An 18,992-nucleotide genomic window follows, 5' to 3' on the forward strand; every position below is an offset into this window, starting at 1 on the left:
GCATTAATCTCTCTTCCTGTTTAATTTCTCGTTCTTCTTGTTTCTTTTCTTTTTCCTCCAACAACTGTTGTAATCTCTCTTGTTTATTTTGTTGTTCGAGCTGCCATTGTAGTAGGTTTTCTTGCCATTCCTGTAATCTTTCTTCTTGTTTCTTTTCTTTTTCCTCTAACAACTGCTGTAATCTCTCTTCTTGTTTAATTTCTCGTTCTTCTTGTTTCTTTTATTTTTCCTCTAACAACTGCCGTAATTTCTCTTCTCGTTCTTCTTGTTGCTTTTCTTATTTATTTTCTCGTTCTTCTTGTTTCTTTTGCTGTTCTTGTATTGCTGCCATCAAGTCTGCTATGCTGTAGTTTGATTTGCCGCTTCTCGTTTCCATTTTTTTTATCCCACTTCTGACACCAATTTGTTACGTCTCCGTTTGTTAATTAACTTTCTGTAACTAGATATAGGGTAGCCTGGTATATATAAGAGGGTGACAATGTGACGGGACAATAATGTGTGTGTAGGTAGTGAGTAATTGAACTGCAGTCACAGGGTATTGTTGAAGTTAACGTTCGTTCGTTATAGTGTTTGTTTTAGCGCGATTGTTGAAAATAAGTGTATCGTAAAGTTGTATTCGGAAAGAATAAACCAGTTTTATTAAGTAAGGATTTGTGTTGCTAAAGTTTCGTCGGAACGAAGGTGTGGCGCCACCTATTTTCTAGAACTATCCTGTACCTTGGCGAATGCTCTAGCATTTACGTAGACCGTAATATTCACTATTACAAGTTCATTTCATACTCTGGATGACAGGATATTCAAAATGCAAAAGCAAAAGAAACGTAATATTTATTTAATATTTTTCGACTTCCTTGTTTACATTCTAAAAACAATATTTTAGGTTACACACATGTATAATATATTTATCTTAATTATTTTCAGGTTTTCTTTGTCGTCGCATATTAGATTTACCATACAAGCATTCTGCACGAAAACATAAAAAAAAAAAATAGAAGAAGTTGGTGACGTAAAGTTTGTTCGGAGTTAGCTCGGCTAATAGTCTACCTAATATTTCGGACTTTTTATCGACTGGATTTTATTAAACGAACTTATTTATCAAAATATATATGAAGATTTAATCGGTCACGTATTTTCATTACATATTGTTGCGTCATCGAGGTCACGTGACTACACTATCACAACACAGAGTTAGTCGTCCGACCTAATATTACGGTCTACTAGGTCGGAGGACTGAACTCTGTGTTAAAGATATAACAAGAACCAACACTGATAATAAATGTACCAAACATGATCAATACCTTGAGATATTCCAATCCTCATGGTTAATGACTAGACAAACACCAATCATGGTTAGATGACTAGAGATGCATTAACGGTTACTACTGATGGAAAATATACTAACAATTGGCATTATGACCATAGATACATCAGTTATGAGTACTGGCAAAAATGAAAACGAAGACAGATATTCTACAAAATAATATAGCTCCGTTTAACAATGGAAATACTAACATGAGTCAGATATGACGTTTCTTTACGTGTTATAGCGAGTGCCGTTGTTGCAATGGAGTATACTGCTATACTTTGTGAATTTTTTTAACGAGAAAAAAGAAATATATATATGCTTTTACACCTAGTACAACTGTCCCCTACCCATTTAAAGCAAACAAACAAACATATGTAGCACAAAAGTAAACTTATATTCCAAAATCGCATACCACTGATTTTGTCTTTACCAGATGACACGCTTGAAAAACTATATATCTGTGTTTATTAATATCTCATGCGTAAAATGCTCAATAGTTCAAGAGAAAAAATCTAACTGCTTGGCCCTATTATTATTCATACAGAATACATAGTATCTAGCGTTCTCTGTTTCTACCTCCATCGTCCCATATCTCGCGCGGTTGGTTCCGTACAAGGTCATAACGTATACGGAAGTGAGAACGTGAGACGTTAAAGAAGAGATAGTCACGATTTGATATAGTTAGATAACACCCATAAAACTTCGTCATGACGTCATTATTGTGCCCAGAACGTGGCCAGTAGGAGAATGAACTAAGGAGAAAAGAAGTCATCGCATAGATTTCTCAAGCAAAGACCACTTGGAGTTGCATGGGAGAAAGTTTCATTCAAGCTACAATGAATAACATAACTTAAAACTGCGTAACAGTAAACCCATAAATGTTCATCTCCTCAATATTGAATGCACTATAAACACTATCACAGTAGGTATAGTGAGCCGTCTGACCTTATGAACTTATAATCTTTTACTACGGGAGAAAACTTGTGCTTCGCGTACGAAACGTTTTTTTTTCTTTTTTCTTTTACTGTGGTATTTTCTATTCGAATGTACAAAGTTTAATAAAATGCAAAAGCAGTGCTATGTATTTAAAGTAATTAAAACAATCAAGTGATCTGCCTAGACTACTCACGTGTGTGGTTGGGTACGTAAAGTTCTGAACGAATCTGATGGCGTCTCAATGACTGCGATGTTAAACCGATTTCACAACACGTGATACCCACCAAACATCTCCAGTACAAAAGACACTTTAAGCCTAATGGTCAACAGGTTGACGGTACTGGTACTTTAAGTGTTTATACAAAGAAATGAAAAAATTCACACACAAAACATTAATACGTAAACACTGCTGTCTGAGATGGGGGTCTGAGAGACGACAGATCCGTTCCTCAAATACCTTTCTCATTGCAGTGCATAGAACTATCTACACTCACCCCTCCCGTACGCATACGGAGATGTAGTTTGTATTTTCCTTCTTCTAATGTCATTTTTGCATAGTTTAATTAAGTTTAAAAAGATCCCCACTCACGCACGCACTGCGTGCGTATAATTATATAGATGGTTCGTGAAGAAAATTCGATATTTGAATGATGAAGAGAAAGATACAGGAAAATAGTTATTGTATTTCATTGTTACAAGTGTTTGTCCTTGGAATAAGCAAGAACTGCTTTTAAATCTTTGATTTTTAATTAATACTTTTAATTCTTTGACTCTTTAAATAGTTGTAATTGTTCGAAACTCTTATAGCAGTGATTATGCTTTTGTTCCAGTAATACACGCTGTACGTTTTGAACTTTTACTGCACAACGTTTTTTTTTTTTATTTTCTCGTCTTGGTTCTACCAGCAAATAACGTTGCAAGTTTAAAACTGATCCTGCCTAGATACTTGCATTAGCCGTAACTGTCTTGAAACTTCAGTTGCATGACATTTTTGACTCTTAAGATATTTTTGCTTGATTCTTGGCTGATCTTCTATGATTTCGGAGAGCTTAAATCGTGACTTTCCAGATTACTTCTTTTACACCATTAGTGTTACAACACCTGGCATGCTGTCAAATACTTCTACGCCCCACCTCTCTTATTGTCACGTGGTAATGGTTCTCTCAGCATATGATTTGGGTTGATTGCCTTTACCTTCTAAGTCTCTTGTTTGTCTGTTGTTGTTTTCTTAGTACAATGGGTTAACTATCTGTATTCTGTCCACCGCGGGGAACCAAACCCCGGATTTTTGCGTTGTAAGTCCGTAGAATTACCGCTGATCCATCGAGGGACTTTCCTAATTCAGTTGTACAAATCATAATAAGCAGTATATGTAAATTACAGAAGAGAACTCAAGATCAAAATATGTTTCCGTTACAGACTTCTTCCATATTAATTAAGAATAAATATAAAAATACACTCCCCGTTTGTTATATCCGTATTAACAGTAAAAGTTGCAAGTGCACTCACTGTACAAATCAATATAATATGATAAATAAACTTAGTATCCGGAATACTAAGTTTATTTATTATATCTGATATTGTGTGGTTATATAACGTTAAGAACTGAATAGTGGCCAATGACACTTTTTCTTCACTTCACCTATCAAGTATATAGGTTTTTCTCATAGTGACTACAAAGCACGTTCACATCAGAATTTGTAATATTACAACAATAACAATGCCAAATCATTGCTATAAAATAAGGTTAAGTTTGATTCATTAGCTAGCTGGATACTTTAGCTGTTACGAATACATTGATTCGTCATTTGAGTATCCTCTCTGTTTGTTAACAATGCTTTGATTTATTATTAGCTGAGCAATGTTAACAATGCCTTGTGATTAATCAGTAAAGTATCCTCGCTGTTAAGTTTTTGGGGCAGTGTAGTTTAAGCTTCTTAAGTTTAGTTGGTTTATTTATAAGGTTCATGCCAATGTCGTTAGCAAAAACAGGCATTTCCTTTGCCATTTTTTTAGCAGCGAAAGTATCCATCTAATGATCTATGCTCAATTGATCAGTCAATGCGCTGTTAAGTTATACAAACTTCAGCAACATTTATAGAATTATTACATAACGAATTGTTCGTTCTATATCTATCTACACACAACTGTTGCGTTAGCTACTAAACAGTCATGTTGCTCCATTTAAACAAACTAGCCGACCGCGATCTCTATTAAGTTAGAATGAACAGAAACATAACAAAACATACACATTAAAGAACAATTGTTGAGTTTTTCAAGTCTTCTGTCTCTGTTGAAACTACGTTCAGGCTTGAACAATGTGAAATGCAAACAAGGGCCTTTTTAAATACGATTAAGTATAATAACTTCATTCTTCTACGAAGAATTGATTATCACATAATTCCAGTAAATTATTTATGATAAAGTAAAGGAAAAACTTTTAGTGGTAGTTTAGATTAGACTTATATGCGTGTGTATTAGGATTTATTCCGTGTATTTAAAAAACCTTATAGCGTTTCGTCCAAAGGTTCAGCACGTAAAGAATGAGGTGACCGTTACTAACCTGACCCGTTAAAGGACTGGCCAGGAATACTTCCCCCGATTTCTTGTTTATTCGGAAGAAACTGGATCCATCGAGGTACAGTGCAGGCTTGATTCCATATTTGATATCATCTTTCTCGTCATCATGTGCCCTTGCCGTGATAATTCGGCTCCCTAGAAAATAAATAATTTTGTCAAGAAATTCACTTACATCAACCATTTAAACATGAACTGAACTTCATTTTGCTATAACTGTTTTCGAAACTATGTTTGGACGTGTAATACGCAAAATACTAAAATATCAATGGCGATAAATGAGACAAAATGCTGTTGTCATTGTGTTTAGTGTATAAGTTTCACGGGATTATATTGTTCTAGAAAGCTTTTACTTCAAAAGTAACATGACATGAACGTGTCTATTACAATTCATCGTAGAAAAGACCGAAAGACATGGAAAAATAATGAAAAAATGTTAAAAACACAAGTCTACAACCAAAACTCTTTCTTTTTTACTTATTATTATTACATGTAACATTTCAGGCAAAAGCTTTTCGTCAACCAGTATAAACCGTGTTACAAACTTCAGCAACATTTATATAATTCTTACATAAAGGATTGTAACAAGATTTATACTTTCTGACGATGGGCTTCTGCCCGAAACGTTGCAACAGTTTGTGTTCTAGACGTGTGTTTTTAATATTTTTGAATTTTTTTTCATTCTTTGCTACAATTCATCCACGTATTATTGTTTTCAGAGAATATGTTTATATTGTTATAGATTGCCTTGCTGCAGCAAAGCACGTAGTACTGTTGTTAAACTATGTTTTACTGCAACAAAGCCGTGTACTATTATTGTTACAGGATGGTTTACTGTAACAAGGTCAAGTGGTGTTGTAGTTATAGAATTACGTGGTGTTATTATTTTTGCATTATTCTGAGGTTGTTATACGGAAATATTATTTAGAATATTATGCGGGAATGGTTAATTTGAATTTAAAAAATCTATGTCTGTTACACATACAAAGTAAATCATAATTACCATAAGTAATATATGATGAAACTTAATCAAAGAGTATTCAATTTTTCAAGGGAATCGTTCAATCGAAATAAATCAAGCTTACTCTGTAAATACAGCGTTCAACCTAACAATGTAGTATTACAAAAATTAACTCTTGTACACATAAATATATATATATATATTCATTAATCAAAGAGTATTCAATTTTTCAAGGGAATCGTTCAATCGAAATAAATCAAGCTTACTCTGTAAATACAGCGTTCAACCTAACAATGTAGTATTACAAAAATTAACTCTTGTACACATACATATATATATATATATTCATTATTTACTCAGTAATACAAGGTTCTGGTGAGAGACAGATAATTAGAGATAAAATACACGAGTTTTTATTATCCTCAACAAAGAACTTCCTGGAAAAATCTCTTAGTAATTATAAGTCCTTACTCCTCATAATAATATGGGTACTCGTTTGTTTTGGATTTCGCGCAAAGCTACACTGGGTCTATCTGCGCTAGCCGTCCCTATTTAGTAGTGAAAGACTAGAGGGAAGGCAGCTAGTTATCACCACCCACCGCCAACTCTTGGGATATTCTTTTACCAACGAATAGTGAGATTAACGGCAACATTATAACGCCCCTATGGCTGAAAGAGCGACCCTCAGATTGCGAATCGAGCATCCTAACTACCTGGCCATGCTATTGGGTACTCGAAGAAAACACGACAACGAAACAAAGGTACTGCTCTTGACAAGTGGTGTATCGGAATAGGAGAGACGTAATAATAACTTTGTGAAAAAAAAACAGCCTATGACGTTTAGTCATTATGTATTCTCGAACGGAGCAAATTCTTAAATATTGTAAGTAGAACCGAGTCTGGCTTCAGGCTACAGCAACCATTGCAAAAACCTTTTTATGTTGTTTCATATTAAGCACAAAGCTACACAATGGACTATCTGCACTCTACCAACCGAACGTATCAAAACCCGATTTTTGGTGTTATAAGATCTCAGACTTTCCGCGGCCAAACTGGTAGCTACACTTATATCATTGATAAGAATTTTACAACAAATATTCATTCATTAGTTAGCTAGGCCACGTATTTTGTTTTACCCACTATTATGCCCCAAGTTAAACCAAAACGCGGCCTGACTAATTAATGAACGAATATTTGCAGTAAACTTCTTATCGATGCTATAAATGTAGCTACCAGTTTGGCCACCAATTTTTGATTTCATTCCCTTAAATCACGCACTAAGTTCTTTTCTGGCCGCACCTTTTTTTCACACATAAGGTGTTTTGTGATTAGATTATCATATATGGAAATATTCTACTTAGTTCAGAGTAATAGAGAATGAGTTTCATGAAAAAATTCACATTTAATTATCAGTATCTGATTTTTTGGTTACCGTTAGAGAACTTTTTTTTCTTTTCTGGGGTTATGTCGATGACGATAAAGTATGTGTTTTCAGTTATTAGGAACATAAAATCCATAAAGCAAACTTCATAACCGAAGATATTTTCTTAAAGTAGAGCAAAGCGTCAACATAGAATTGAGGAAATGTAATTTTTGTCATTTAATAAATTCAAAGGCTCACATCTTTATGGCCCGGCATGGCCAGGTGGTTAGGGCGCTCGACTCGCAATCTGCGGGTCGCGGGTTCGAATACGCGTCACACCAAACATGCTCGCCCTTTCAGCCGTGGGGGCGTTATAATGTGACGGTCAATCCCTCTATTCGTTGGTAAAAGAGTAGCCCAAGAGTTGGTGGTGGGTGGTGATAACTAGCTGCCTTCCCTCTAGTCTTACACTGCTAAATTAGGGACGGCTAGATCAGATAGTCCTCGTGTAGCTTTGCGCGAAATTAAAAAAAAAACAAAAAAACACATCTTTATAACCATGCCTTTATCAACGTGTAAGGTGGAATGGCACGTACCAGAACCATATGTTGATATTGTTTGGCCGATGAAAGTTTTGTAACAGGTGATCGGACTGTTGAAACGGGCATTTGGAAAAAGTCTTCCCCGTACACTAAATGGATTATGAAAAGCACGCAGGGAGGAGGGGTGTGTTTTAAAATAACAGCCTTTGGGCGGAGCCTTTTGGAATAGAAACTACCCTGCAGGGCTATTGTCAATATGCACTGTCGTCAAATAAAGCATGACCTGACTTGGCGACATAGACTTTAACGACGCGGTGAAGCTCCAAAATCGTTTTAATATAAGGTACTCAACCTCTGTACTTGATTATTAATTTTAAAACATCGTTGTTTAAGAAGAAAAAATATACATGATATTCTTTTTAAAATTATTTCCATGCTAAGGTATCTTCAAGACTTCTTCTTTCAATTACCTTAATATTTTCTAGTGATACAAATTAACTATATAAGTTCTCTTAAATAACTAGTCAAATCCTAACTGATTGCATCGTAAGAGTTTGCTATACTTGTTTTGAGGATTTTACAGTTAAAGAAAAGCCAGCCCAGCATGCTAACCATAAGGCCAGAGGTTCCTAATTTCTGGAATGCGAATTTGTTTTTGTCTGTCCACAAAAACGTCCAGCGAAAAAAGAAAGAAAAAAGATTCGACTTGCGATAAATTCATTATTAATAAGTGTATTAAGATAGGTGAAATGTGCTGTTTCCTTCTTTGTTAATTGGAGCTTCATAACTTTCACTTCAAAGCTTTTTGCAGAAGATAAATTGGAAAACGACGCTATAGACCTATACGCTCCTAATGATCCGCACTAGTCTACACGGCAGATAAGCAATAACAACCATTACCATCTAGTGGGCTGCTATTCCTGTCTCACCGAACGGGGGGGGGGTATGACTGTCACTATTACAGGGCAAAGTGCGGAGCGTGATTTTGCGTTAGTAGGCTATGGAGCATGAAAACTCGGTTTCACAGTTCAAACACGATAACCTGTAGTCCATGCATGGCCCCCTGGAGTTGTTAGTGGTCGCTATTTAGCATTAAACTTGGCTTGTCCATACTTGCTCTCCAGTAGCTCAGTGGTAAGTCTGAATGCTTATAACGCTAAAAACCGGGTTTCGATTCCTGTGGAGAGCACAGCATTGTGCATCTTCACGCTTAACAACAAACTAAAAACAGTCCATACTTACTGCCTGAAAACAAGAATAATGACAAAGTCAAACTCTTTCAAATTCAGTCTTTAGACTATGATTTATTTGTGTGTGTGTGTGTGTGCGTTCGTTCGCATATGAAAAAAAATAGTAGTCTCTCTGTGTTTTGATAATGCCCCATAAACATTCAACATTCAGTAATATATTACAGAAGAATTTTATAAATCCAGTTACTTAATGATTAGCGCCATCATTAAATTAGAAAAGTAATTATACACTTTTGAGAGTGAAGAGTTCCAACTAGAATTAGTAAAACAGACAGCTTTTTTTTGGCTGACTCACCTTGTAAGTTAAGACTTAAGACATTTATATTTGTCTGGTTGAAGGTTGTTGTTCCAAGTGGTACACTGACCTTCGCGGAATGCCAAAGTTTCATTACCAACTCTTAAGTAGATTGCGTTAAATCGACGTATTCTCGAACCCAACTACTTTCGAATCCATATAAACATAAACTAATACCTGTTAAACCAGTTCGACTACAAAATCAACTCTTCAATATCCAAAGGATTAATAATCTTTTTTGTTGTTGTTATTGCTATACCGAGAACGGAGTCTTTTACCCTATTCTGTATATTAACATGAAGAGGATACATTTTATGCCTTGTATTGGTGGGATCGGTGAAGAAGAGCTTTCAGAGCCATCTTTCTGAATACCTTAAAAAACTGACGGTCGGACAAGAAAATCCAGTGAATCCTTAAAAAAATAGAGAGAAACCAGTGAACCCTTACAAAACAGTTCTAACTGGTTTCAAGTTTTATGAAAAAACCTTTCGATAGATCTAAGCTACGACAAAATTGAACGAAAAACATCGTATATTATGTGCTTGTTTTTTTCACATCGAGATAAAATTTATTTGGTTCTTAGAAAGTCACTTATCTTAGACGTTCGCAGGTCACGACCACGACTACATTAAAGATCTAAAAACAAGATCCAGTAAAACTGCTAAAACAGGAGGTAAGGTGAATAAATGTGTTTAAGCCATTTTGCTGCAAATACCAAAATTAATAGGTGATATCTGATCACTTAACGAATAACTTCGCGCACTTCAAAACAAAGCAGTTTTTTTTGTTCATCAAATAACGAAAAATCACTAAGAATTTGAATGTTTATATTGGTAAAAAAAACGTTGATACTTGACTTTCAAGTGATAATGGCTATATAATTCTAGTAATTGTTGCTGGAGTCAATGAAAATTGAAGATAAAAATCCAGAAAATGAGCATTGAAATAGTCCAGTAATCTAATGCATAAAGAAAAGATCATGTATATTAACAATTCCATTACCTAATGCCGATAGGTATATCTATCCCATAAAATTAACCCATTATTAATTTTGTAAAACACTACGGTAATATTATACTCCGAATTTCATGTATAAGATATCTTTCACTCCTATTAGAAAAATATTTCCTTCGCATTTTATCTTGGAAACATGTAGAGAGTACATCGGGTTATTAAAACTCTCATACAATTGTTTTATTGGGAACTTGTTTACATACCGCTATTTCAAGGTGATTTATTCAATTAAGTCTTTCACAACTTTTAACTTAAAGTATTAATAAGTAAATAGCGAAAGTATGCTAATAATATTAATTTGTAATAGCAATAATAATAATTTGCTGATTATTAATAACAGTCGGGGTTTGTTAATGGAAGTCATCGTTGAGAACGTACTTATATATCTATTAATCTCAAGCTGAGTAGGCAATTACGTATAGGCCAGTAAATAAGTAATATTAGTCATGAGAATACCGTATTATTTTATCATTGTTTAATTATTTTTATTACACTTAAAATTAAACTTAATCTATCAAATTAGAACATTAAAAACTTAACACGATTCACTTACCAACTGGTTCATTTTCAGGTATCAACCACTCTCTCTTCAGGTCAAACACCGGTGGGGAGTTGTGGCCAGGAAATCCTTCACCTGAACACAAAAATACTCCTATTATTTTGACAGTTGCTTCTTTCCTATTTCGAATATTCAACGTATAACGTGTATAATTTTCGAACGTTTAAAAAACTATAGAATATGTTGCAAGTGCTAAAACAGGCCTAAATGATTTGTGTTGTTTTATTACAAATAATATGAATTATCTTGTAGTCGTGACTTGTAACTGCAGTGTGGTCCAAACATTAGTTGCCCCATTAAATTGTTATTTAATTTTCATTTGTTTCAGATTCATGTACGAGTATATGCGACCATAAGTACAGCGCACAGGCTAACAGGAGACAAAAAGGTTTTGCTGCTCAAATTAAAAGGTACCCCCACAGAGGGGCTAATAACATATGACCCTTTTTTAACATCTATATTTGGGGGGGGGGGATAAAGAACCATCTTTACAATGCTCTCTTTAAAATGGTTTAATTTTCTGAATGCAAACGTGTAACAGATACAATGTCAATAAACCAGAAATATTTTAAAATTGATAATGTACAATAAAAATAAAGCTCCAACTAATAAGTTAAAGAACGAAATTATATTTTAAATCTATATTTTTACATCCAAAGAGAAGTCCAACCACGCTAAGTGACGACGACAAACTTCAATTATTATTTAAAATATATATATACGTTAATTAAGTAGTGATACTTAACTTTTCCCAGTCACATTTATAATTTAATTACCGTTGTTAAGTAAATGTTTGTTTGTTTGTAATTAAGCACAAAGCTACACAATGGGCTATCTGTGCTCTGCCCACCATGGGTATCGAAACCCGGATTCTAACGTTGTAAGTCCGCAGACATACCGTTGTGCCACTGGGGGGCTCGTTAAATAATGTCGTCGTGTTTAAATACAACAACAAAATTTTTACGAAGGTTGAGATGGTTCTTAATGCTCGTATAGCTAAAGCCATGACAGGAAATAAATCTCAACAAATCTTATATATATATGCATTGTTTTCTAAACAGGACTAGTGTTGATTTATTCTCCAATATATATGTATATGCTGTAACTTTAGTGCTTTTAGTATATAAGAAGGCTGAGAACATTATATTAAAGCGATTTTGAATAATCAAATCAGCAAGTCACGTGAGAACCCCAGTCGATATAAAATGTAGGTAGAACGGAATGTACCAGAACTATATTTTGCCATTATTTGGCGTTTGTATGTAGTATGATGCTACTGAAAATTGATCAATTTTGGGAAGGGTATGCAATAGGCCTTTCCAACGCAAAATTTCACGCATGCAAGATGTGAGCAGGACTTCAGATAAGGATTTAAAATTTACAAGACGAGGATTAATGGAATGTGGATCATCATGTGCAACCAGGACCATATAGAAAGATACTTGCAACACGTCGTATCCCAGCTATGGTAAAAGAAGTGTAGCGTCTTTTAACATACAACAGTACACAACATAATTAAGATGAATCTACGTCTAGAAACGAGCTAAACAAGGTAGGGGTTCACCAAGATAAGGCTTCTAATCAGTCATACCCCACCCCATTCAATCGTCCCATTCATCAAGTAGCTGGAAAATGAAACGGGTATTCATGATATTCCACAAGAATACATGGCAATCAAGTCATTCCTTGTACACTAAATGGATTGTGGAAATATATCAATGAGATGTCATGTGCTTTGGACATGACAGCCTTGCGACGCAACCTTTTGCAATGGAAATTACCCTGCAGGGCTATTGTAAAGATGCTCAGTCGTCAAATAGAACACAGCGGGAATGGGCATCACTGTTAGAAACTACGTGATGAGGCTCCAAAATCGTTTAAATATAACGTACTCAAGCTATGTAGTTATATTTTATATAATTTTATCATAATAAAGTTTGTAACATATTCCTTATTCTTATAAACAACTAAAACGCGTATAATTGCTTTAGCAACATTCTAAGACAATTTTATAGTTGAAATTTATTCGGAAAAATCTGACAACTCAAATTAGTTGTTGTTGTTATTAAGAACAAAGGGCTCTGCCCACCATGGGTATTGAAACCAGGTTTCTAGCAGTATAAGTCCGCAGACATATCACTGTGCCACTAACTTAAATGAAAACTGATATATATTTGGTCTTTGGTAACAATATTTAATTTTTCTAAACGACATTTTAATGAAATGTTTACCATTACGTAAACATATCAGAACAACCACTAAAACATATTTCAAACCTATTTGAAAAAAAACACAAGGCCGAAGCGATAATCCAAGACAGGAAACCTTCACGTTACATGATAAGACTTGCAAATAATTTTAATTGTAATATCACTATTGTAATTACTTTTTTTCCTTTTCCTATCATACAACATACAAACGGCTCTCTGTTTCTAGAGAATAACTCCTTAATCATATTTCTTAGTAAATGGAATTAGAAATTAAAATTAGACGTAAACCTGATGCTGGTCCCACCCTACAGTGTCAGCCATCTGTTGTAGGCGAAAATGTGAAAGGTTCCCACAGTTGCTTGAGGAGTAGTGGAACTTTGCACTTACAAGACACAGGGTATGACCGCATGATTAATGATACAAGTTTCTTAGCTTTACCAAAGTAGTAGTTACGTGTGACAGTAGGTTATATTTTTAGGCCTATTGAATAAATTAAACTGGAGGCATACAGATACATTTTTGGCATGTTATCAAGTATCAATAATTTTATTCACCCACTATCATAACATTTTTTTGTTACTGCATATTTATCAGCCCAAGTGTAATTAACGAATAAAAACATATATATTTTCCCCACACACAAACAGGTTACTTTGAGATTGGTATTCCCAATATATTTCAAAATGCATAATATCGTTACAGTTTTTATGTAACACCAACTTGTTTGTACGTGGGAAGAGTAAAATCTATGGATCAAAAACGAAGTATGCATTAGATGATGTTTTGGCACCTAAAGAATGCTCAAGCTTATTACAGAAAAATCTTAGTTTGAATCAAAACTTCAGTTATACCACTTTAACTGATCCGGTTTGTTGATGTGGACGATGTTTTACTTTCTTTATTGAAATATTTACCTGAATCGGTGTGTTGACGTGAACAATGTTTCACTTTCTTTATTCAAATCTTTACCTGAATCGGTGTGTTGATGTGAACAATGTTTCACATTCTTTATTTGATCCGGTTTGTTGATGTGGACGATGTTTCATTTTCTTTATTGAAATATTTATTTGATCCGGTTTGTTGATGTGGACGATGTTTCACTTTCTTTATTGAAATCTTTACCTGATCTGGTGTGTTGATGTGAACAATGTTTCACTTTCTTTATTGAAATCTTTACCTGATTTGGTGTGTTGACGTGAACAATGTTTTACTTTCTTTATTTGATCCGGTTTGTTGATGTGGACGATGTTTCACTTTCTTTATTGAAATCTTTATTTGATCCGATTTGTTGATGTGAACAATGTTTCACTTTCTTTATTGAAATCTTTACCTGATTTGGTGTGTTGACGTGAACAATGTTTCACTTTCTTTATTGAAATCTTTATTTGATCCGGTGTGTTGATGTGAACGATGTTTTACTTTCTTTATTGAAATCTTTACCTGAATCGGTGTGTTGATGTGGACGATGTTTCTCTTTCTTTATTGAAATCTTCATTTGATCGTGTTTGTTGATGTGGACGATGTTTCACTTTCTTTATTGAAATCTTTACCTGATCTGGTGTGTTGATGTTAATGATGTTTTACTTTCTTTATTGACATCTTTACCTGAATCGGTGTGTTGATGTGAACAATATTTCACTTTCTTTGTTGAAATCCTTACCTGATCAGGTGTGTTGATGTGGACAACGTTTCACTTTCTTTATTGAAATCGTTACCTGATCAGGTGTGTTGATGTGGACAATGTTTCACTTTCTTTATTGAAATCTTTACCTGATCAGGTGTGTTGATGTGAACAATGTTTCACTTTCTTTATTGAAATCGTTACCTGATCTGGTGTGTTGATGTGGATGTTGTTTTAGTTTCTTTATTGAAATCTTTACCTGATCTGGTGTGTTGATGATATCAGCGACTTGTTAGGTTCTTTATTGAGATATTTGTCTTGTCTTGTGTGTTCGTGTAGACGAAGTATTAGCTTCTTTAGTAAGGCCATTACATGGTATGAATAATATCTTTATGAGGCACTGAAGTTTTAAGTTTCGATTATGATCTTTACATGAACAACATTTTCCACGTGTTTTGTTAAGGATAGTATTTTATTTTCTTTATTAAACTCTTTACCAGATCTGCGCTGATATGAATGATGTTTAGCCTATTTTAATTGAATCTTTACTTCGTCTGTCTCTATCATGTGCCGGTGTGGATGATGTTTCCATTCAATAATTGAGATCTTTATCTCTTCTGAACAGAATCTCTCTCCTGGTTTAATGAGGTGGGTGACGTTCTAGTTTCTTTAGTGTAATTCACTTTTCTCTAATCTGAGCAACATCAACATTTTGATTACTTTACTGAAATCCTTGCTTGTTCTAAACAGTATATCTCCGAAATTATGCCTACTGCACGTCTAATATATTCTAGTTAAACACTTGAACTTTTTCACTTTAATAATCCCAGAAACATTATAATGAAAAAAAAGAAACAATAGCTTACAAGTACATTAATAACCCCCTTGCTTACTTACTAGTTCATGATATTTACAGTACTGCTAGATACCAGAACTAAAATGGAAATCAAATATTTATATTTTATACAAAAAGATTGTGGTGTTTAATGTGGAATGTTAGTTGCAAAATATATTAATATTAACTTCCGATAGAACAAACTTCCTACTTAGATAAAAAATCAAAATCACCACAGTAATGAGTATAGCTAATTAATGATACTGTTCTTACGTTTGTACTTATAGACATTACAACGCATTGTTTCATCATATGAGTTCGCTTGCTGTTAACAATGTTTTCGGCCGTAAACCCAATAATATCTCACGAGGTTCAGCTACCTTAGGAGATTTAAGATAATTATGAATGTACATACAAAGCTAACAATTCAAAATAATCTCTATAATAAAAATGTAATAATGAAATACTGAAAATGATAAAAATAGATATGTTAAACATTCTAACCAATATTGTTAATGAAACTGACATTAAAGAAAAATAAAGCATACCTTACTTACAAAACAAAAACAAAACAGGTTTTTAACTTCAAGTACTGTTGTAGATTTAATTTTCGTTGAGCAACTTAACATCAGTGTAACGAGTAAAACCAAAATTTTACAAAATCCTCCCAAACAACATGTTGTACCTATGGAAGTCCATAAAGGCTCCGATGGTGCAATTTTTCGAGTTGCTTAAGTTATTACATCACATTGTTGGTTAGCAGGACAGCGCCGATAGTACAACAAACTAAACTAATGTTTATTAAGATACAAAATAAAAAAGAATAAAGTAAATGAATACCTGAATCGCACAATAAGTAACTATAAGTAATAAGTAATAAAATTAATAATAATATACTAAACATACTATGAGGTGTGTCTAACTCATAGTAACCTCTGTCACTTTACAAAACACATGGAGTGGGCAATAGGAGGTAATAAATAAAGTTAAATCCCCAGCCAAAAAGTAAACGTGATAAAATTCGAGAAAGTTTAGTAATAATAATAATACTTAGAAAATAACGTAATAATAATGGTGAACATAACAATTAAAGTAACAATAACGGTAAACATAAAAATTAAAATAATTAGAAAAACAAACAAACATTAATGTAATTTATTTAATTACGTAATGTTCTACAATATAGGATAAGGATTTAATTATTAAACTAATAGTGTTTCAATATTATTATAATTTCTTGGAAATTAAAGTGTACATGGGAAGGTTTTGAAAAAGTCGTGATATTCTGTGAAACTTAAACCCACATGTGGTAGCAAGAAGACTGTTGAATTTCCCGCAAAATTGTACGAATTTGATTTTTAGAATGTTGTAAGTTTGTTTATTTGTTGTTAGACACAAAGCTGCACAATGGGCTATCTGTGCTCTGCTCATTGCAGATATCGAAACCCGATTTTTAGCGCTATAAGCCATCAGACAATAGGAGCTCAAAATGTGGTAAGAGAAATTTCGTTTGTAAAAATGCGATTGAGTTTATGAGCTTTATTCAAGAAGTCTTGTATTATATTGTATTTAATAAGCTGTGAGAAGTAAACATTGTAACATAATTTATTTGGAATATTCGTATTTCTTCAAACTTAGACGTGTCTCTTTTATTGGACACTTTGAACCGGAATGTTTGATTAACAAAGATAATATCTAAATCCAGCTTACTTGTTTCAATTGAGAGTTTTTTTCCAGAGCGATTTTTGGCAGATAAATTTGTCCAGGTTTGTCAGGAAAACCTTTTTATAGATTTAAGAATATTTTCAATAAATATAAATATACAACTTGTGGACTGAAGATACCTCCAATAAGTTTTCCTTGTATTTATTGGAAGACGTGTTAACCGAATTGTACAAATGTGTTGTCAAATTAAAAATACATGGCCTGCAAGAATTCATTGTGTGAAACAATGGTACTTTTTTATTAGTGATTGTCATATGCGTATCTGCGTTTACTAACTCAAATCATTAATTTACCAGAATAATAAAAATACCTTGAAACTGTTGGGAATTTTATAAGTAAGAAGACTAATGTAAAAAAATACTAAAATAAAAAGTTTTCCTAGTTTTAGCCTCAAAAATATTAAGTTTTCTCTTTATATTCAATGGAATTATTAATGACAATAAACAGATTAATACCGGTCCCCTCTTTGATAAAATTACAATAAATTTTTTAATTATCTTTAATTTATTTCAAACCACTACGTATTGCAACTGATAAATCATTAGTAGTAGCTTGTTAACGCCAGTATTAAACCCGTATTTTTATGGTGTTTTATGTAGTTTGGGAATCCAAATTACTTTGGTACACATTATAAGATTCAACAGAATGTACACCACAGTCTGATAAAACTGTTTAACGTATTAATACACCTTGTTTTCCGAATATTTTTTTTAAATTAAAGCCTAGTTCTTAAAATAAAGTTGTATTTTTTTCACAGAAAAATAAAGTTGTTAGCTGCTTTATCGGTAAGAGTGATGGGATATCTACTAAGTAAATAAATACTTACATAACTTCTTTCTGTACTCCATAGTTGTTGATAGTGAACATATTTATGTGTGTTAAGCATTTATGGATTATGTCTTTACTTATCCATTTTCTAAATAGGATTACACTTAAGTTCTATCTTTTACTCCATCGGTATAAAACTCTATTGAGTAACTTACAGTTACCTGTTTACAGTTGACTTAGGACAGTTTCGGAATTTTTATTCATTAACAGCCATAATGTAAGATTATCGGTGAGCACGTGGTCAATAGGAGAATAAAAGTAAGAAAATGAAATACACTTGTATTGTGATTGAGAGGATAAAATGTTGTGTAATTCATCGTTGGTTATGTTACTTAATACTTTACTATAATTAAAGACTCTGGTGCCAATGGCCCTATTGCAGGAATATTTAATAGTTGGGTATTTAATTATGCAAGTCGTACGGAATAAATGAAGCTATAAGGTTAATGGATCGTAATATACATTGTCACCGTCATTATATACCTATGTTTGGTATGTTTCTTGTTAATTCTAACTGCTGGTACGTTACTGGTCAGTACTAAATGTTTATTGTTGTTATATCTCTAGTCATTATATTCCTATAAAAGTTTTGAGACGGCTTGACTGGGTAATGAAAAAAACGTTATTATAAATGTACGACGTTTCGACAAGATTTTGTCCTCCTCAGGTACAAGTAGTTTACAGATATACATGAGTATATATATGCACTATAGAACAAAGAGGTCTACCTATGTTTAGTGTGTCTTTCGTTAGTACTAAATGTTGGTATGTAACTAAGTGTTGATGTGACTTAGGTTATTGCTCATGGTTCTTTCATCTCCACTCAGTGCGGATCTTGGTATATCTCTTGTAGTTACCCGCAGTTGGTATATGTTTGTTTGTTATTAAGCACAAAGCTACACACGGGGCTATCTGTGCCCCGCCCGCCACGGGTATCGAAACCCGGATTCTAGCGTTGTAAGTCCGCGGA

At 33.6% G+C, this 18,992-nt stretch overlaps 1 protein-coding gene across 2 annotated transcripts in view; it reads right to left on the reverse strand.

The window, feature by feature from the left end:
* Nucleotides 1–18,992, reverse strand: part of LOC106468352 (tyrosine kinase receptor Cad96Ca-like) — a 66,157-nt gene that overhangs the window by 27,484 nt on the left and 19,681 nt on the right. For both annotated transcript variants that reach the window (XM_022396690.1, XM_022396688.1), the window contains exons 2-3: nucleotides 10,798–10,878; nucleotides 4,806–4,957 (exon numbers count right to left, since the gene is read on the reverse strand). In XM_022396690.1, the coding sequence (XP_022252398.1) occupies nucleotides 4,806–4,957; nucleotides 10,798–10,878 (233 nt within the window). The remainder of the gene's footprint in view (nucleotides 1–4,805; nucleotides 4,958–10,797; nucleotides 10,879–18,992) is intronic.

Source organism: Limulus polyphemus, unplaced genomic scaffold, assembly GCF_000517525.1.
Source record: "Limulus polyphemus unplaced genomic scaffold, Limulus_polyphemus-2.1.2 Scaffold2977, whole genome shotgun sequence".
NCBI lineage: Eukaryota > Metazoa > Arthropoda > Merostomata > Xiphosura > Limulidae > Limulus > Limulus polyphemus.